At 38.0% G+C, this 21,384-nt stretch overlaps 1 protein-coding gene across 1 annotated transcript in view; it reads left to right on the forward strand.

Moving 5' to 3' along the window:
- The window catches only part of BTAF1 (B-TFIID TATA-box binding protein associated factor 1), a 49,663-nt gene that overhangs the window by 9,624 nt on the left and 18,655 nt on the right, over positions 1 to 21,384 (forward strand). The window contains exons 2-19 of the mRNA XM_054832343.1: positions 806 to 929; positions 1,927 to 2,041; positions 4,793 to 4,939; positions 6,927 to 7,090; positions 7,466 to 7,602; positions 8,262 to 8,373; positions 9,649 to 9,717; positions 13,371 to 13,460; positions 14,968 to 15,063; positions 15,311 to 15,487; positions 16,041 to 16,181; positions 16,314 to 16,438; positions 17,573 to 17,693; positions 17,770 to 17,874; positions 18,114 to 18,263; positions 18,858 to 19,000; positions 19,162 to 19,336; positions 19,819 to 20,022. Coding sequence (XP_054688318.1) covers positions 806 to 929; positions 1,927 to 2,041; positions 4,793 to 4,939; positions 6,927 to 7,090; positions 7,466 to 7,602; positions 8,262 to 8,373; positions 9,649 to 9,717; positions 13,371 to 13,460; positions 14,968 to 15,063; positions 15,311 to 15,487; positions 16,041 to 16,181; positions 16,314 to 16,438; positions 17,573 to 17,693; positions 17,770 to 17,874; positions 18,114 to 18,263; positions 18,858 to 19,000; positions 19,162 to 19,336; positions 19,819 to 20,022 — 2,395 coding nt within the window. The remainder of the gene's footprint in view (positions 1 to 805; positions 930 to 1,926; positions 2,042 to 4,792; positions 4,940 to 6,926; positions 7,091 to 7,465; positions 7,603 to 8,261; positions 8,374 to 9,648; positions 9,718 to 13,370; positions 13,461 to 14,967; positions 15,064 to 15,310; positions 15,488 to 16,040; positions 16,182 to 16,313; positions 16,439 to 17,572; positions 17,694 to 17,769; positions 17,875 to 18,113; positions 18,264 to 18,857; positions 19,001 to 19,161; positions 19,337 to 19,818; positions 20,023 to 21,384) is intronic.

Here is a 21,384-nt window from a genome sequence, read left to right on the forward strand (position 1 = left end):
TAAATTAGGCACCCTGTAAAGAACGTTCTAACTGTCCCACTTATAGTGGAGGGAATAATGAACTTTTGGTACTTCTATCATTGATAGGTAGTCTCTATTTTTATGTGCTTTTTTTATATGATGACTTTCTCATTCAGTAACTCTGAACAAGAAATAAGCTAGCTAGTCTGAAATCAGATGATTGGAGTCTCTTTCACTAAATACAGAGTTACTGTGAAAACACATCTGCTTGTTAAGTTCCTGTATTTCATGGGAAAGCCAGAGGTATCGTATTATTTCAAATCTGTAAATACAACAACATGTTTGATCTTATATATTCCAGGTAGTTAGGGGAGAAATATGTGAAAAGCGAAAAGCAGAGTTTGAGATTATAGATCACAGGCTATGTCTTAAAAATAAATGATAATGCACAATATGAACAGCTGAGCCCTTTGCTTTATGAGACAAAACTTGATGAAGATCACTTACAACTTAACAGTATTTATTTTTCAATATTGAAAATGTTCTACAATGCAACAAAGAAGGGAACAATTAAATTTTTTCTTGTACCTGCAGATTTTTTTAAAACTAATCTTTCTAACAGTTTGGGGGATTTTTTTGCTTACCAAATTAAATGTGCTTTTAGAACAACTATGCTTACTATTAGAAAAAAGTACATTTGTCACCCTGTCACTTGGCAGTCTTCAGGCAAACATTTCTTCTGCTTGCATTAGATAAACTGAAAAATGTGGGGGAATATTAATAGAAATGGGCAGTGGAACTATGAATAGCATAACATTTTTTTGGTTTTGTCAATCATATTTAGGCTTGATCGTCTCTTTATTTTACTGGACACCGGTACAACACCTGTAACAAGAAAAGCAGCTGCACAGCAGCTTGGGGAAGTAGTGAAACTGCATCCTCATGAACTGAATAATCTCTTATCTAAAGTAAGCATTTTTTTTCAGTACCTTAAACTAGTTTCATTTTCACTATTAAAGGGGTGTGGGTTCTGTGGGAAGAAGTAGCCTCTGAAAACAGGAGACTGAAGAAAATGAGGAGACTACTTCTGTTAAGCTGTTTCGTCAGCCTCTGAAATGATTAATAAGTGAGGTTTCACTTTGCATTCAGTGTTGATATTCTATGCTTCCTGTAAGTTCAGATTTACTTCTTTAAGGAGAAAGCTTTACTGTCTTATAAAAACTTCTGCTCCTTCCTTTAAAGATTGTTACTTTCGTGATACAGTATCAAAAATATAGGTGGCTGCATGTCTTTAAAAGGGCTGGGAAATGGAAATAGATTTCCATAAGTTTGAGACTTCAGTCTGGCTAAGTCTAGTAAAACCACCAAAAATAGTATGTACCTGACAGCTGGAGGTGGCCGAGTGACCTCAATTCTGCTCTTATTGAACAGGTGCCCTCACCACAATTCATGGTATCAACAAAGTGACCAAGGAATCATGACTATCAGACCACTGTCAGAGAAAGAAATAGTTTTTCCAGATTTGAGACACAGTGGTAAATTGGTTTAGAAGAGCATATGTTGCTTCAAGTGGCCCATGTTGTCTATTGTCTTGGGTTAAGTGACTTCAAAGTTTTAAGCTCTATTAATCTCTTTTGAAAACTTCCTTTTAGAAAGCAAAAATCAAAAGTCTCAAGCCTTGTTCAGTACCTGGAGGAGATCATGGTTGAGTTTGACTGATGGGACTAAATTTAAGATAAATTCTTAATGTCTGACCATAGCAAGAGTTCTGCTAAGCAGTGAGCAACGTAGAGAAGGCTGCTTGCATTTCCTTGGTTTGTTTTCTTGTCCATTGTTTTTGTTGCTTTGAATGTTGTCTTAATCCATAGCATTAAAAGTGTGTTTTGATAGAGCATAACAGCTGATGGATTTTCTGAAAGTACATTTTAAGCAAACATTTATTTATTTATTAATCTCTCCTTAAAGGTGTTAGTGTATTTAAGAAGTACGAATTGGGATACTCGTATTGCGGCTGGCCAGGCTGTTGAAGCAATAGTGAAAAATGTACCTGAGTGGAATCCAACTCCGAGATCAAAACAAGGTGCTGCTTAAATGAATTATGTACAAGTCGTTGTTTATCTGATGCAAACTGACTGTGATGTGAGACTTTTCAAACCAACTGTGCCATTCTGGTTTTTATGAGCATAGACTTTTTTATATGCATGGACTGTGGTAAACATCTCTGACTTTAGATTTTCATATTCAGTTACAATGATGTGCCTGACCTTTGTTTCTTCTAAGATTGCCATGCTTGTGCTCTGTACCCTCATAAAGCTTTTATAGATAAAAGGAATAATAGTAAAATGGCAAAACTTTTAACCAGTCAACTTTGTCATGATATTTTGCAGACATTCTCTTCTCTGTCCCCTTGTTCAGAGCACCTTTCTGAGGGAAGTGAAATGGCAGCTTCCTGAAGCCTATTCTGGTTGTACTCGCTTTGCATATGAAATTGTCATGTTAGGGATGTTGGAGTTGCTTTTATTGTCAACTTATGGATCTATTGTCAGTGATTTTTGTCTAAACCTGTTGGCACTGTCTATGTTCACAACCTCATGTAGCATGGGTTCCAGAAATTTGCTGCTTAAAAAAACCCAAACAAAATAAAAAGCCAGCAACAAAAACCCTCATATCTGCTTTGAGGTGATCTCATATTTGTTTCATTCAGTGCCTCCTGGTTCTGTTGCTATAGAATTTGACAAGCAAGTTCTGGATTTGCCTTATCCATTTGCCTTTATGATTTTTGTGAACTGTCATATTTGCTCTCCTCCAACAACTTCTCTCCAGATTGAAGAGTTGCAATCTCTTCAGTTTTTCCTTACAAGACAGCTGCTTTGTCTTTTAGATAACTTTATTTGTCCTTCTCTGTGCTTTTCCTTATTCCTTGAAATGTACAGAACTGTACACAGTGTACCTACATCTCTAGAGTACTGATATTTACACATAGTGGTAAAACTATGCACTTTGTCAAGTTTTCAGTGTCTTTCCTGATGATGCCTGTACTTAGTTGGTGGTTTTGGTTGTGTCTGCCCAATAAGCAGGTGAATACAGAAAACTGTCCAAGATCTTTATTGAATGTTAACTGCCAGTTCCAAATTCAGTGTTGTGTAGGCATGATTTAGGTTATTAATTTTGCATTCCTTAGTGCTGTTGTGACTTTTGGTTACCCAGAGGAGCTTAGTGTCATCTGCGTGTTTGAGAAGTGTGTAGCAAAATCTCCTTCCCATTGCTAAAGACTGGTAGAATTGGTTTCAACACTGATCCCTGAAGGACTCCAAAGCTAACTTTTATCTCCTTAAACACCTTTCAGTCTGTAAAAGGATGTTTCCCCAATTCTGTGGTAACTTAGTTACTTCAATTTTTTTTAATATAAAATCTTGCCAAAAGCTTTTGAATATATTATGTTGACTGGATCCCCTCTATCCACTTGTTGGAACTCTTCAAGGACACTGATAATCAGGTCAATGAGAGGGTTTGGGTTTTAGTTGTGGGTTTTTTTTTTTCCCCAGGAACCATTCTGACTCTTTCCCAGTAAATTGTATTTATCCATGTACTTAACTTTATTGATAGACTATTATCTTACCAAGGATAGAAGTTAATTTCACAAGTCTGGTTCCAAGAATTACTTAACCATACTTCTGTTGTACTTTAAGACTGACAGGTTGCCCAATTTCCAAGTTCAGCAGCTCTTTTGAATGCACAGTCCAGTTCTTTCATATCTGCCTATCAGATATGGAACTTGAAAGGTAATTATGTGTGTTTGAGAAAAAGGTACCATTTAATAGGGCTAACTGGCTATGCAGACATTTGTTTCTTTTATTTCAATTAAATTGTTTGATGTAGTAGTCAAATACACGTGTTTTACAGTGGTCTGGCTGTAGGTTCTTAGGCTTGCTATAAATCACTTCTCTTTTTGTATTTGTGTAATGAAATGTTGACTTCAGATCTGAAGAAATGTAGGTGGTGGTTATTTTGTACAGTGTTTTGTGCACTTAGACTCATTCTACTGTAAGTGAACAAGCTTTCATAAATAAGTGCGGGATGAAACACCAAACTAAATGCTGTATTTCTTGTAGGCAACAATTGTATTTATACTGTTAGTTGTAATTTAGGATGTGAGAGTGCTGGATTATGTAGGAATAGCCAATCTTTTTGGATACTAAGCTGCACGTGACTAGGAGCCACAGAACACACTGATCTATGAGCATTGAGGGGAGGGAATACTTTGGAAGTGAATTCATAACCAGGAAATTGAGATACCTTGTGAGGAACAATTCTCATCTGTATCAGTATTGAACTGCACTGTACCTGCAGCTGGATTTGAGAAGAGCTGGTAACTAGTCTTCAGCAGCCCTTGGGAGCTGACCTTCTCCCATACCTGTTAAGACTACTCTCTAGCTTCTATAGCAGGGATGCTTGGCTGTTGGTGATATGATACAGTGTTGGCATGATACTTGTATGAACTGTTTGTGAGCCATATGCAGTTTGAACTGCAAGTTGGCCGTATGCGTCCAGAGAAGACCTAGCAGTATGTCAGTGTCCAAGATTTTAAAAAGCTAAATTTATCAAGGGGAAAATGTCAAAAAAATTTTATAATCAATTAAGTGTTATGTGAGCTTTTTCAGTCTGTCTTTGTGAAATGGAGCATTTACACTTTGTGAATCAAAATGCTGTGTGTCTGATTCCTCTGGAGGAAAGAAATTACTACTTCTTTCTCTCGCTTAATCTTCTGCCAGAACTTTGAGCAAAAATTTCATCACATTGTCCTTAATATTATTTTCAATGTCCTATCTAGAACCAGGCTCAGAAAGTCCTATGGAAGATTCACCTTCAACAGATCGGTTGCGTTTTGACAGATTTGATATATGTCGGTTGTTAAAACATGGTGCATCTCTTCTTGGATCTGCTGGTGCAGAATTTGAAGTCCAAGATGATACATCAGGTATATCTTTGTATTTTACTTGCAGATAAGAAAACTTACTGATTCGAAAAAATTTGTTGTGGCAGTATTATGAGTTTAGTCATTCATGATTTCTCAGAATGCTAGGAAATAATGGAAGGAAAATATTCCCCAACATAACTGGTTTGTATTATCTTTCTCAAGCTAAGTGACATTTTGTTTGGGTTTTTTCTCTCATCAGAATTAGTATGTGTATGGGGGAAAAATGGAGAGTGGAAACCTGAAAGAGGGAGTGGAAAAAGCAATATTAAAGACTTCTGTAGAATTTCTGTAGACTTTCTGAAGAGGTGCAGGAACTATCACCACTTTTTCTTCATTAAAACAGTGTTCTCAAATATAGTAGTAGGATGTGGCTTATTTAAAAGCGTGAAATCTTTCAAATATAGAACGATTGCATGAAGAATACTGTGATAAAACTGTTAAAGTTGGAAGGTCAAATATGAGTGCCTGTGTGATGTCTTTTGTTTCATGTGACTTGTCTGATATCTTTCTGCAACTTTTTAGCTGAGCTGGCCTGTATTAGTGTAATGACATTGAATTATTTTAATCTAAGATACTTTTTTTGCTGTTACGGTACTCAGCTCTAATTGCAGTCCATCTTCCAGTTTCTGCACCAAATGAAACGATGCTATAGATAAGACTCTGCTCTGACTGCATAGCCCTCATTTAGTCGTTCCCAACGTGTGATGTGTTCTGTGCAGTGTACACAGAAGATCACTAGCTCAGCAAGGAACAGAACCTATGGCTCTTGACACTTAGGCAGTATCCTGTCTGTTAAGCTTTGCTCCTATTTTATTGCTTGCCATCTTTTATGCTAGGTTAATAGTGGTGTACAAGCTTCATGCAATTAAAAAAAAAAAGCTTATTAGATATAATTAACTACTAATTGCTACTCAGCCTGGTGTAAATTCTACCAATATTGGTCACCTATTTACAAGTTTATGTACAGATATTTGACCAAAAAATCCCAGTCTCCTGGCTCGTTTCCGTACTGCACATGTAAAGAGAGTGAAGTCTGACAGCCCTACAAGCTACAAGTTTCACTTTACTTGGAAGGTCTAGCCTACTCAGGCACTAAAATCTTCTGTTTTATGTAAATGTGGGTGCTCCCAAAGTCTACGTTTTCAGTAATTAAAGTGTTGAAGCTTCACAACATTCTTGAGGTAGCTTCTATAACTTCCTAAATGAGCCTTGCTTGACACATGAAGCTTGAAGATAAGATTGTTAACAGACTTCAGCACCCTAGGAAAATCATGCTTATGCTGCAATGTACATTGCCATCAGGAGTTAGTTCGGGCAGAAGGAAAGGAGACACCTGGGTCCAGTGCATTTTAACAAGGAAGAATGTTTCTGAAGAAAACAGGTTTAGATTCAACCTAGCTTAATACAGGATATTGGATTGACTATCATTTGAGGGGTTTCATTGGTGGTTGTTATTGCTTAGGTCTGTGTTTCCCAACAGAAGATAGTTTAAGAGGAAAAGCAACCTTTGGGGGGAAAAAAACACACCAAAAAAAATCAACCAAAACCCCATCAAAAATAGACTGCCAAAATCAACAGATCCCACAAGGATGCATGTGCTCAATAAAAAAAGCGCTAGTTTTTGAATTGGTTGCTGGATTTATTTTTAGTGAGTTAATTTTGCTCCTTTCAAAGTTTACTTTCCTAAAAATTCAGGGAAAACAGGTGTTTTTACTTCTATAGACCAAGTGTAATTTAATGAATTTCATGGGAGTTATTTTCTACTTAATAATTGATGACAATTTAAGTACTAGTATAACTTCAGCAGAAAAGGTCTTCCTGGGAATCAGTGTGATCTGGTTTAAAAGATTGTATCAATGTATTAGGCAAGTGCAATTTAATTCTGTAACTTTTGGCTTTCTTATGTTATTTCATTGAGCAAATCTTCAATAACACATCTAATTGGAAATCTGACACATCTTCCCCTTTTTTAAAAACTTTTTTTAAGGTGAAATTGATCCTAAAGAGAGGATAGCACGACAGAGGAAACTGTTACAAAAGAAACTTGGCTTAGATATGGGTGCTGCAATTGGGATGAATACTGAAGATCTCTTCAATGATGAGGATCTGGACTATTTGCCTTCTTCAGTTTCACTAGTAAACAAACAACCTGTAGGTAAAACCTTGGGCTGTTTGACTGCAAGGAATAATACAGTGGGTTTGCTTTATTTCATAGAATTATTTAGGTTGGAAAAGACCTTTAAGATCGAGTCCAGCCCTAAACCTAACACTGCCAAGTCAATCAAATTTGCGCTTCTGTGGTTATAATCTTTATGTTTTAAATACGATGATCAACATCTAATATGGTATGCTTTGCCTTCCTGAATTCTTATGCCCCATAGTTGCATGTTAGTGTTATTTCATGTCAAACTGCTGCTCTGAGTTTGAAATGATGGAGGGTCGGGGAAGTTGAGAGCAATGTGAGTTTGAGGATTTTTCAGGACCTTCATTGTAAGAAGAATTGACAATGAATGACTTCTCTTTCAGACTCTTCAGGCTGCTGAGTTAATTGACTCAGAATTTCGAGCTGGTATGAGCAGTAGACAAAAGAATAAAGCCAAAAGAATGGCTAAGCTATTTGCAAAGCAAAGATCCAGAGATGCAGTGGAAGCTAATGAGAAGAGGTATAATAGTGAATTGATTTGCTTTTATTTCAGTTAAACTGGGATTATGATTTGATTTATCTGTTGGAAAAATTCCTACAGTCTTTGCAGCTTAATCTTTTACATGCTAATTGTGCTGATGATAAAACACTTGCATGCTGTATTTATTCCCAGTAGAGCTTTGTTAAGGACCTGTCTTCAGAGGGATCCTGAAATAATGGGATGTTCAGTTAAAATTTGTGGCTTGTCCCTGTTATTAACTATGGCTCGAGGATAGCGCATGAAAATGTGAGACTTAAATTGTTAGTTATTGTTTATTTTCTTAAGATAAACTTTCTGATGCATCCTGTGTTCCTCACTAATTTATAGCGACATTATTGTACCTACTGTGTTTATAAAAAGCAGTAACGAAAACTATCTTTCTTTGATTTTTATTTAAGAATTTCTGTATTTCTTGGAAAAGACTGAGGATTGCCAATTTGGGACAGCATTCTGCTGTTCCTTCACTGATTTGATTTTTTTTTTTACATGTAAACTTATCTATTTTGCATATTTCAGTGTTAAACCTCTTTGGTTTGTATTCTTGCCACACTTTATTGTATCTGAGACTTCAGTTGTAAAGTAATTACTTCCCCTAAAGCATACTTTCAGTTCATAAACTTATATTTGTTCCTTCTCAGCAATGATAGCACTGATGGGGAACCGGAAGAAAAGAGAAGAAAAGTTGCAAATGTTGTCATCAACCAGCCTGCCACAGATTCAAAAACACTGGTTGAAAATGCTCCAGAAGAGGTATGATGTATTGTTCTGCTGTTACCAGGCACGATTATTCAGTTTTTTAGCAGAGTAATGTAAAATAAAACTCCTTTATGCTCCCCAATTCTTTAGTCATTTTAGCATTAAGAGAAACGGAGTAAAGAATGCTATTGCCAGCTTATTTTCATATGTAATGAAGCAAATAGGCTTCAAACTGTGCATAGCATTGAGGCAGAAAACACGTTTAATCCATTGGTAGCAGTTTGTGACTGAAATGAACCTGAGTAGGTGGATTACAGGTGTCAGACCTGGGTATTAAATTGTAAAACTGTGCTAAACACTTAGATGATAGGATTACACTGAGCCATAAATAATTTGATCTAAATGTTCATGTACACTTTACTTAATCTTCACCTTACTTTAATTAGGCTTAATTTAGAATTTCTATCTTTGGTAGTTGAAGATTTCAACAGTTAACTTAGTCTCAGAAAAACTTGCATTTGTTTCAATAGACTGAAAAGCTGAAAAATTGTAAGAAATGCTATACCAGAATACAAATGGTACATAGAAGTTTGTGAAGAGACTTTATCTTGATTAGATAAATTCTTTCTATTCTAAAAAAAGATTTTTCCAAGCGTAGCTTAAGTAATTTGCAAAACGATGATTAGAAAATTAATTTGAGAGATTAATGATAACTAGGGACTGAGTAGCTGCTGGTTGCTAGCCTTTCAAATGCTTTGTTTGTTATGATGGTGTGAACTTACTAATGTTAGTGTCGTAATTTCCTTTTCACAGCCATGTCAGTTTCCTTGTAGGAAATTTTGGGATAGTGGATGTGCTTCTGGTTTTCAAAAATGTGGTGTATGTTTTGAGAAGGGTGTTGTTTATTACTGGGTTAATTGACCTGACGATTATGTAGTGTAATCTCCCTGTTATGTTCTTTAAAGGCTAAGTTCATAAATTGAAAGAATTGCTGGGGAGAATAAGAAACTTTGCTTAATTTTCTGCCTTAGCATGGTTCCTAAAGGGAGGCTGAAGTTCAGAGCATCAAAATTAATTACCATAGAGAAGAGGTGACAGTACTAACAGACAAACTTCATAAGCTTTTCAAAAGATTTGATGCCAGTCGGCAAGGTTTCTGAAGTGTGGAAGAAGGTTGTTTGTTTATTTCTATTCTGTCCAGAAACAAAGAAAAATACTTAAGCTTTTGGAGGTGTCTGTTATCTTCACATATCTAAGTGGTGTACAATATAAGAAGTGTTCGCCTGATCCCTTTCTCTTTATCTCATGCTTATTTTTTTATTAATTTAGGCAAATGAATGGCCCCTGGAAAGCTTTTGTGAAGAGGTGTGCAATGATCTCTTTAACCCTTCTTGGGAGGTAAGACATGTGTGTAGTATCTAAGGTGTAACAATAAATCAAAGAAAAGGCTTCAGTAGAAGGGCAAAAATTGTGTGCATAGGATTTAAGAGCATTTTGCTAGATAGCAAAAACTACATCAATCGTAAATACAGATTACATAGCTCAGATAAGTGTGTTTTAAGACTCATTTGAAGGGGAAATGAAAACAGATGTATAATGCATACTTAAGTGGAGAGTGGGAAAGATGAAAAGCAGTGATTATAAGTGAGAATTCTGGAAGTATTGAAATTCAAGCAAAATAAAAGCATGTGAATATATAGTCAAAAAGATTAAGTAATTAAAACAGGCTTGGATTCATCAACAGTTTGAGGAATATTGTGCGAGTCTGTTGCTGCCAACAGTGGCATGTTTGTCTAATGCTAAGCTAGTAGAAAAGGCGGAGGGAATCAATCCTTTGGTAACAGGGTAGGCTACAAATCATTAGTTGTTCTCTTCATTGATAAAAAGGAACTTTTAACTTTTTTTAGAATGATAGTAGATACCAGCTACAAAAACTACATATTTGGCTGCCTAGACAACTTATTTTCAAGATTCAAAACCTGTTTTGCTCATTCTTCACTCCTTATACTATTTTCCACTAACTTTGATATCTCTTCCAAGCAAAAAGATGAAGTAGCTGACAAAGGCGTCTCTTCCTTGAGCGGAAGATGGAAATAATTGTTGTCAACTAACTTCAGTTTTTTTATGAAAAAGTTGATCTTTTGAAAGATTAAATGTTAACACAAACTATAACATACTTTGTGCTACAGATACACCTGTGATAGAAAGTTGGCTCTGCCCATACTGACCTCAAACTTGGAAACACAGAGATAGATCATATGCAGTCAGCACAATTATTTTGGGCCCAGAAAAAGGGTAATTATATTTGTGGCACGTCACTGCATCTGAGCTAATAAGCCTCACCTTGTTTGAAAGCAGGCTTGTTGCAGTTGAAGCCAAAGTCCTCGTCTTCTGGAATGCACGCGTTCTCGTAGCTTTCTTACATTTGATACAGGGCACAGACAACTTAATTAAGGAAGTAGATCAATACAGAATCATTATTACGGTATGTTCTGGATGAAAAACAGGTTTAAACTACCTCAAAATACGTGTTTATAAAATGGCCCTCTGGCATATTCTTGCAGTGTCTAGAGGCAGCCTGGATGACTAGTTCAGACTGCTTGCCTAGCTTATAGGCAGCTGAAGTCAGGCAAGATGAATCCTACTACTGGTATTTCCTTCTATGCATTTGTCTGTCTTGCTGTTGTTTTGTGTTTGCAGAAACTAAGTAGTTAACTAGCAAAGTCTTCCTCTTCTGGCTTGTAAAAACTAGCTTATAAGCAGTCTCAGACCAAGTAAACAAATGATTGGTGTATTACGAACAATTAGGATTTTAAGACGAGGTGCTATAGTTTTTATTGGCTTGCTTATAGCTTTTACCAACAGCCACTGAGCTGCACATATGGGGATGTGTATGGTTGTGCTTCATCTAAGATATTTGATTAAGGGAGGGCCTACCAATTACTCAGTTCTAGTTGTTGCTATCATGAAATGAAATACACTAATTTTCTGCTAGCAACAAGCATGTACATCAAGAGGCCTAAAAAAAGAATAAGTTCTGCTCTAACCTGTTGTGTTGGGGTTTGTGTGGCAAGGTTTTGGTAGCGGGAGGGGCTACGGGGGTGGCTTCTGTGAGAAGTTGCTAGAAGCTTCCCCTGTGTCTGATAGAGCCAATGCCAGCCGGCTCCAAGATGGATCCGCCCCTGGCCAAGGCCAAGCCAATCAGCGCCTCTGTGATAACATATTTAAGAAGGAAAACAAAGGCGTTAAAGGAAGCTTTTGCAACCGGAGAGAGGAGCGAGAAGATGTAAGAAACTCTGCAGACACCAAGGTCAGTGAGGAAGGAGGGGGAGGAGGCGCTCCAGACACCAGAGCAGAGATCCCCCTGCAGCCCGTGGTGAAGGCCATGGTGAAGCAGGCTGTCCCCTTGCAGCCCATGGAGGAAGGATGAGGGGGTGTAGAGATTCCACCTGCAGCCCGTGGAGGACCCCATGCTGGAGCAGGTGGAGGCACCTGAAGGAGGCTGCGGCCCGTGGGAAGCCCACGCTGGAGCAAGTCCGGGCCGGACCGGTAGACACGTGAAGAGGGGAGCCCACGCCAGGGCAGGTTTGCTGGCAGGACTTGTGACCCTGTGGGAGAGAGCCCACGCTGGAGCAGTTTGCTCCTGAAGGTCTGCACCCTGTGGGAGAGACCCCACGCTGGAGCAGTCTGCTCCTGAAGGTCTGCACCCTGTGGGAGAGACTACGCTGGAGCAGTTCGTGAAGGACTGTAGCCCGTGGGAGAGACTCCATGTTGGAGCGGGGGAATGTTGAGAGGAGTCCTCCCCCTGAGGACAAAGAAGTGGCAGAGACAATGTGTGCTGAACTGACCGCAACCCCCATTCCCTGCCCCCTTGTGCTGCTGAGGGGGGGAAGGTTGAAGCCGGGAGTGAAGTTGAGCCCGAGAAGATGGGAGGGGTGGGGGGAGGTGTTTTAAGACTTGATTGTATTTTCTCATTGCTCTACTCTGTTTTGCCTAGTAATAAATTAGATGAATCTCCTCTCTACATTCAGCCTGTTTTGCTCGTGACGGTAATTAGTGAGTGATCTCTCCCTGTCCTTATCTCGACCCAAGCCTTTTGTTATACTTCTCCTCTCCCATCCCGCTGGGGGAGGGGTGAGTGAGCGGCCGTGTGGCACCCAGCTACCGGCTGGGCCTAAACCACGACACCTGTGTAAAGGCCTCTCAATGGAAAAAATGGTTCAAGACTTTGCTTTTGTAACTTTCTGTGTATCTGTTGAGTGGGCTTTTTTTGATGAGCCAATTACTAGTCCAGTTACATATCAAAAATGCCAGAAACAGGTGTGTCTGTAGCACATCTTTCTACTGGTCTTCTGTCATTTCCAGAACTCTTCCTAGTATGTTCAACTGGTCATGTTTGGTGGGAAACATACAAAGTGGCTATACTTTGCTTTCCCATATCACTTGTTCACTTATTTTTTTTTAATATTTAGCCAAGCAAGGCAGGTTTGTAAACTATACAGAATAGCAATTGTCAGAAATTCTTTTGCAGACCGCGGCATCCTCTGTGAGGATCCAAACTCCGTTTAACAGACATAAAGTTGTAGAGCAATATAAATATATGAGAGAAATAACTGTTTAACAAATATAACACTTTTCTTTAGCTTATAAACTTATTAAAACTAGTAATATCTTCTAGTGGCTCTTTCTCTGAAAACTAGTGTCTTAGAACATAGTGAGATAAAACTAAATGAAAACTATCTTTAGCTACATTACTGCAAATAAGATAACGTATTCTGTGTTAGAAAATAGAAGCAATTCTTAATTGCTTCTGTGTATAAGCTGGCAAATACTTAGGAAAAAAACAGGTTGGTTTTGCACAGATTAGTATTTAAGTAAATGATTTGATCTAATAAAATACTACCCTTTCCTACAAGTTTTAAGTACCACTAACTCTGCAGCACTTGAAATGTCTGTATTAAGAATAAAGAGGATTGTTTCAGTTACCCAGTGTGGCTTTTATCTTCTGTTCCTAAATATTTTAAAATTGACTTCTTATTTCACTTTTCTAGGTTCGACATGGTGCAGGTACTGGACTGAGAGAGATACTTAAAGCTCATGGTAAAAGTGGTGGTAAAATGGGAGATAGCACTTTAGAAGAGGTAAGTTTCCAGTCATGGAGACTTAAGAAGTCTGTTTTCTAAACTTCATTTAAAATACTTAAGCTTTGCAGGCAGTGGGTGATCTGGGGGAATATAAACCGCGAGATTTGTCTACTGAAAATAATCTGGATCAAATCATCATATGCACTGATGAAATATTTACATTATTTTAAAAAGGCCTGTGCAAAAAAAAGACTACTGTATAAGCAGCCATTAATATGTAGACTGTATGTAAAGTTAGTAAACACTAGCTTCTGTACTAGAAAATACTATTTTGGGGTCATGGTATGGGTGCGCCGAAGCAGAACTGACAAGTTGATTATGTAACTCTAGTGAAGTGTCTCAGTCCATCTAATTCTATTCACTTAAATAGTAAGGGGACTCTATTGATCTGCTTGCTTTGCTGTTATGAGGAAAAAGTAGTTAATCTATTTAAAAGGAAAACACTTTTTAGAAATATCTGGACAGTAGTAACTTGTTTACTAATAGTGAATCTCAGCCATACTGAGTTCCCTGCTGTAAAAGCAGCTGGGAATGCTTGTGGTTTAGAGAGGGTTGAAGAATGAGGATATATGTTTGTCAAATGGAAATCAAGCTACTTCAGCATACTTGGTATATAGGGAAAGCAAAAGCTGCTATTGCTTATTGCTTCCATGTGAAATAGTATTTGTTCCACGGAGATTGTAGGGTAATAACAACACATGCTGCAATGATAAGATACTTCAGTTTCTTAACTATTTATGGAACGAGTGTGTGCACTTCAGGCTCGCTTCAAAGACTGCTGTGTATGCTATATGCAGGCTATAATTCTTTGGCATGTATGGGAACGTGAAATCCATAATGTGATGAAAGTTTTGTTCATTAAAATGATAGTTTTCAAGGGAAGTGGTGATCTTGTAGGCAAACAGCGGAGATGAGAAAGATGATGCCTGAGCAGTTGCTTTTATGGGGCTTCTGCTCTGAGATTGAGTTACATGGCAATTGGGTTTCTAACAGAGGCCAGAGCTTCAAGACAAGCTTGGTCTAAATTGTTTTGTTAAATCTGGAAGAGAGATGGCTGAAGAGCGAGTTCCTTTCACTGAGTCTCCCACAGTGGAGTAGTACTGCTTCATTGTGTTTATTTGTAAGTATTCTTCAAACATGTATTGATTGATTTGCCTAGGATCTGTTGACATCAGTTGGTATAGATTATCTGAATGACCTTACCTTTGTCTGCTGTGTAGGGATAGAATTATCTGTCTACCTTACAAGGCGCTGTCTAGCCTTTTGATAAAGATACTATGTGGGTTAAAAAAAATAAACTGAAAACCAGCAAATAATGTTTAATAAGCCAGGTGAGCTGAATTACTCTGAATTAGTGCTATTTTGCCTTGACTGTCTGTGCAAGATGACTGTATTCAGTCAATTTAAGTGTGTTGTAATATCTTTTATATAAAAACTTTAGCTAAAGCAAGCATATCAAATATTTTATGAATAATCGAGGTGTTCAATTCTTCTCTTTTTACAGATGATTCAGCAGCATCAGGAGTGGCTTGAAGATTTGGTTATTAGACTACTTTGTGTATTTGCATTAGACAGATTTGGAGACTTTGTTTCAGATGAAGTAAGTTGGCCCTGAGTGAACAGGTAGATCAGCAGCTTCTCCAGGAGATAATATTGCAGCACATCAACTACGCTTTGTACAGTGCTACTGCATGTGCCTGTTGTAACTGCTCACAGATGCTCATTACAAAGTAACAGATACATAAATTTTACTTTGTATAGCAGTTTTGGTCATCTGACTCGTATTATTTTCTTTTTAAGTCAAACTTCATACAGAAATACCTGTTTTATCATTTACTTTATCCTAGGTAGTAGCACCAGTACGTGAGACTTGTGCTCAGACTTTGGGAGTAGTACTGAAACATATGAATGAGACTGGAGTTCATAAAACTGTGGATGTTCTCCTGAAGCTGCTTACACAGGAACAGTGGGAAGTGAGACACGGTGGTCTCCTTGGAATAAAGTATGCTTTGGCAGTACGTCAGGTAATAAACCTCGTGACAAATTGCAGAGAGCTTTGGAAAAAAAAGCTCTCCAAGTTGAGGATGCAGCTGAACAGTAGATAGGTATGATAAAGCAAGCTTGCTTGCGCTGCAGCCTCATGTGGGTTATAAGATGTGTGACTGTATTTTTATATCCAGGCTGCAGAAATCTGCAACTATATAACAAAGTTGTATTACTGTAACTCGAATAAGTTACTTAGACAAAACATGATAGAGGCTGTGCTTGCCTGGTGATACTTTCATATGCCAGGTTAACAGAGCTGAGTGGTACAAGAGGTTTAGTCTGTTGGTGATACTATTTTGCAAATACTGAGCTTTGTTTACACCAAAACTGAGCTCAGTTACAGTTCATTCAAATTTATAACCTAGGTTTTACTTCATGAATGGTAACTTAACAATATTTAGATAATAGTCTTGGACCTGTAATTTCTGTTTTATGTAAGAAACAGGTTTATTCACACACTCAGAGTACTGCTTAGTTGTTTGGGGCATTATATGCTTTTCAGGTTAAAAATACTTCTGATCTTTTTGGCAGGACATGATCAACACTTTATTGCCTAAAGTGTTGCCTGCAATAATTGAAGGTCTCCAAGATCTGGATGATGATGTCCGAGCTGTTGCTGCAGCATCTTTAGTACCAGTAGTGGAAAGCCTGGTCCAACTTCAGTCTCAGAAGGTGACCGAATTGTTTTCCATCAGTTCGGATTGAAAAGTTCACTTTTGGTCTGAATGAAGAAAATAACGCTTAGAGGCAACGCTTGGGATTTTTCCTGTTTTTTATGATAACCTCTTGGGCTTATTTTTGTAGGTACCTTTTATTCTTAATACCTTGTGGGATGCACTTCTGGAGTTGGATGACTTGACAGCTTCCACGAACAGTATCATGATCCTTCTTTCCTCCCTTCTGACTTATCCTCAGGTTCGCAAATGCAGGTAACTTTTTAATTAGTATTGCTTCAGTACTGCAGGTTGGACTGTCTGGTTGTTTTCAAATTGGAATAATCAAAGTTGCTTTCAAATCATGTGCCAAGGAGATGCTTTATTTAAATCAGTATTTTAATTTTACTTGTTAGGACAGTGCTTCTATTTTAATTACATTAGTAAAAGGCAACAAAATAATATAAAGGTACTAGACATGTTTATGTGTGACTTTTCCCCACACACACACTCATCTTGGGTATTTTAATAAAGGCAATCAGCCCCACTCATATGGTGGTCCTGCCCACAGACTTCTTGTTTGCTCCTTGTCGACAAACTCCAAATGAGAGCAAACTATGTACATTAAAACACATGCACGTACCTGTAGAACTTTACTATTGGAACAATTCTAAAGAAAGCTACAAACTTGAAAATTCACATCAATAGTACAACCAGTAATTCTGACTGGTTGAAGGCAATGCCTAGTTCCTCTCTGTTTGGGACTCTTGTCAAATCAAAGGAATTATATGTTAGTATGTGAACGTTTTTCATAATACACACGGTAAACTTGCAGTGTCTGCACTTAAGGTAGATGCTATACACATCTTATCTTTCTCATCCTATATGATTGTAACTGCTGAAGCTGGTTTTTGCCCAAATCTAAAATTAAGAATGAAGTTTTGTCACTAATACTGTCTTTAATTCAGCAAGTACTATTTGCATCAGTTGATGTGCAGGCTCATGCACAAGAGATCCAAGCTTGTTTTAATTATTTCTAAACTCATAAATACCTAATAATAAGTTCAAAACAAAACCAAGAAAACCCCTCTTTTCTAAATAGTTGAACAAAGCCCAAAATATAATCTGGGAAACAACGTGGTAAAAATACATGCTTGAATGGGCTAGTGTTTTATACTAGTAAGGAAAAAACCAGTATTTTCCTGAAAAAAGATACTGACTCAAACCATTTTAAATGTTTAAACTGTGGTAACTTGATCCTTCACTTAAAATCACAAAGCACATGCAATAATACTTTTCTTTTTAAAAAAACCTTTCTTTGGATAAAACTAAATGAGGATAAACAAAATTAACTGAACTCTGTATTCTTCTCCCCTGTCACTGCCTCTGCATCTCCCCTTCACGTACTAGCATTCAGCAATCACTCACGGTTTTGGTCCCACGTGTGTGGCCGTTCTTGCATCATACTATATCTTCTGTGCGAAAAGCAGCACTGGAAACATTATTCACACTGCTGTCTACCCAAGACCAGGTAAGAAATAGAGTCGTTAGTCGTTTACTATGATACATATTGGAATCTGCTTGATCATATGATATCCTTGTTTCAGAGCTCTTCGACATGGCTGACTCCAATTCTGCAAGACATGTTGAGGCACATATTTCAATTTTGTATCTTGGAAAGCAACCAAGAAATTCTGGATCTTATTCACAAGGTATTTGCATGACTTAAGACCTAGATATATAGCGTTTGTGTATCCTGCTCTTCCATATCCTCTGCAGTTTTGTGCAGATAAAGAATAGTGTGTTCATGTTAACTATTTTGTAGATAGCGATGTGATGCTTTACTATAGAGTGAAGAATAGGATGGTTCCTACAGTTTACCAGCCCATAGACGATCTTACATAGACCATGTACAATTTTATCATGATTTCCACTATGGTTCTTTCCCAAGGTATGGCTGGAACTGTTAAACAAGGCGTCTGTACAGTATGTGGTTGCAGCTGCTTGTCCGTGGATGGGAGCCTGGCTCTGCTTAATGATGCAGCCTTCTCACATGCCCATTGACTTAAACATGTTGCTTGAAGTAAAAACCAGATCAAAAGTAAGTGAAACATTACCTCACTAACTCTTTTCTGGGGAAAGTAGGAAACTGATTAGCCATATATAAAGACATGTTCTAAAGGTGTTAAAGGGGAGTGGTGGTCCCTTTCCACAATTCTAATGCAACCTATCTTACAAACCTCAAGTCGGTACAGCAAGATAGTTCTTGTTAGGTTATCCATGAGAATTCACAGTTCTGTCATGTAGCATGCTCCCTGTGAATACTTTTATAAAGTCTTTATTTGCATGGTTCCAAAACCATCTGTTTGCAGGACTGAGTTAAATCTAAAAGCTTTGTGGTGTTTCTGAAAATACACCGAAAGAGGTGTGGACTCAGTTTATCAGCTATATATTGAGTATTCTAATATTCTAGTGAAGAAACCATCTTATACATTTAATAGGACCATAGAATACTATTAGTGGAGAGGTGATTTACAATGAGGAACTACTTTAAGTAGTCTGTTATCCAAGAAATGTTCTGGCTTAGTCCAACTTTTGCAGGATATGATGGTTACTGGAAACGTTACAGAATATAAATTCATTTTTTCTATTACAAACACATTTACTTTCGACCTCTCCCAACTTTATTCCATAGGAAAAGGCAGGTGCTAAACTGCGTCAAGGTCAAACCCAGAATAAGGAAGTGATTCAGGAATATATTGCTGGGGCAGACAGCATTGCAGAAGATCCAGCAACCAGGGATTATGTTGTCATGCGAGCTCGGATGATGGCAGCAAAGTCAGTTTACTGGAAATATGAAAAAATATTTAAAAGCAATTTATCTTTTTTGTTATATAGTGCTTTTGCCAAAATTTATCTATTTTTGACATCTTCATTTTGAATTGTTAATTGCAGAGTAATTGTAACATTGAAGTGACTGTTCTTTCTGCTTTTGTCAGGTTGCTGGGAGCACTTTGTTGCTGCATTTGTGACCCAGGTGTAAATACTGTTACTCAAGAAATAAAGCCAGCTGAATCATTAGCTCAGCTACTGCTTTTCCACTTGAATTCTAAATCTGCCTTGCAGAGGATTAGTGTGGCGTTAGTAATCTGTGAGTGGGCAGCCTTGCAAAAGGTAGGATGTTTCTGCAGCAAAAATAAATTTTACTTACTATCTTAATCCACAGCTTGTCATCTGCTACTTGAAATAAAATTTCAGTTGATAAGTTAAAACGGTATTTATACATCTAAATACTAAAATCCTGATTGTTAGACAATGGAGGAATATATTACTCTGTAGCTAAAAGCCAACTGTCAGAACTATGAATCAGTAAATATGTTCACATTTTTTCTACAAATAAGTCTGTTCTCAAGACGCATGTTATCTAAGGTCAATGCTTACTTTTAACATGACTGTCTTCTCTGTATTCTCTATAACTTCTGTTCTAGTGGCAGACTGAAGGTTTTGTTCATAATCTTCAATATTCTAGGTTGCAAATGTTCATGGTCCCTCTGGAAACTGGATTTTTGTAGCTAGATTGCACTGTTTGGTGCCCAAAATGAACAAAAGAAATTGTGATCACTCAGAAATACAAATTATGTCTTTTCCTGTTATAGGAGTGTAGAACTGTGGCCATTTGTGTGCAGCCTCGCTTACTTGGGGTTCTTTATGAACATCTCTATTATGATGAAATTGCTGTTCCTTTTACACGAATGCAGAATGAATGTAAACAACTCATCTCGCTGTTAGCTGATGCACACGTTGACATTGGAAACAGAGTAAACTGCAGTGTATTTACAATAGATCAAGCTAATGAGCTGGTAAGTAGAGGCATGCCTGCACTTCCTTCAAATGTATTCTTGTCTTGAAATATATCTCCAGCATAACTATTACACAGACTGTAACTTTCAGAAATAATGTAGTGACTTTATGCATCCTTTGACGTGAGATGTGATAGATACTTCCCACTTCCCCTGCAGCATTTACAGACTATGCGAAAAATCAAGTAGGTAGATATTTAACAGGAGAAAAAACTGTGTTCTGATTCCAAGTGTAGATTCACTATTGAAATCTACACAGACTAAAACAAAGCAGGCTGGAACTCCTTCAAAACCACTGTCAAAAGACTAGTAAAGACTAGTACATAAACTGTGTCAATTCTAGATCTTCTCTCCCCTGACCTCCCAAGCATGTGTTTTAAACTGGGGGTTTTTTTACTGGCTGTTCAATTGTTTTGTCTTTTTAAATTTGAAAATGTCAGTGTTAATGTGCTAATAAAAGGTAACTCTTGACATGAAAAGCTCTGTTAGCAAAAATAGAGCTGATAATGTCAGGGCTACAAATAAAAAGGTTTTTCGTCTAACCCCAAACTGGCCTCTGAAGCAGCGGGAAAAATGACTATGGACAGATGAAGTAGGATGTAAATGAAGAGACTGTGGATTTGAGAGCCTGCAAAATAAAAGGGGACTGGGGTGGGGAGGGGTGTGTAGATTTGAGGAGGATGAAGGAATGGTGATGGATGTGGTGCAGCTTGGGGTGGGGGAGAAGGGGGATTAGGATCCTGGATGTGTTTGTTTATGCAACTGGGATGCTGAGGATAAGGGTAAGAATAAAAGGAGGCTTAAGTTTGTATAATTATGGCCATCATGACTGTAGCATGATGGATCTTGAAATTCTCAGATGGTAGTATTCTCAGATGGTGCACAAGTCTGTGGGACCTGATGAGTTGCATCCGTGGGTCTTGAGGGAACTGGCGGATGAAGTGGCCAGGCCACTCGCCATCATATTTGAGAAGTCCTGGCAGTCTGGTGAAGTTCCCGCTGACTGGAAGAGGGGGAACATAACCCCCATTTTTAAGAAGGGTAAAAAGGAAGACCCAGGGAACTACAGGCCGGTCAGTCTCACCTCTGTGCCTGGCAAGATCATGGAACAGACCCTCCTGGAGACTATGCTCAGGCACATGGATAATGAGGTGATTGGTGACAGCCAACATGGCTTCACTAGGGGCAGATCGTGCCTGACAAACTTGGTGGCCTTCTATGATGGGGTGACAGCATCGGTGGATAAGGGAAGGGCAGCTGACGTCATCTACCTGGACTTGTGCAAGGCATTTGACACTGTCCCGCACAGCATCCTTGTCTCTAAATTGGAGAGACGTGGATTCAATGGATGGACCACGCGGT

The sequence above is a fragment of the Grus americana genome, chromosome 7, assembly GCF_028858705.1.
Source record: "Grus americana isolate bGruAme1 chromosome 7, bGruAme1.mat, whole genome shotgun sequence".
Taxonomy (NCBI): domain Eukaryota; kingdom Metazoa; phylum Chordata; class Aves; order Gruiformes; family Gruidae; genus Grus; species Grus americana.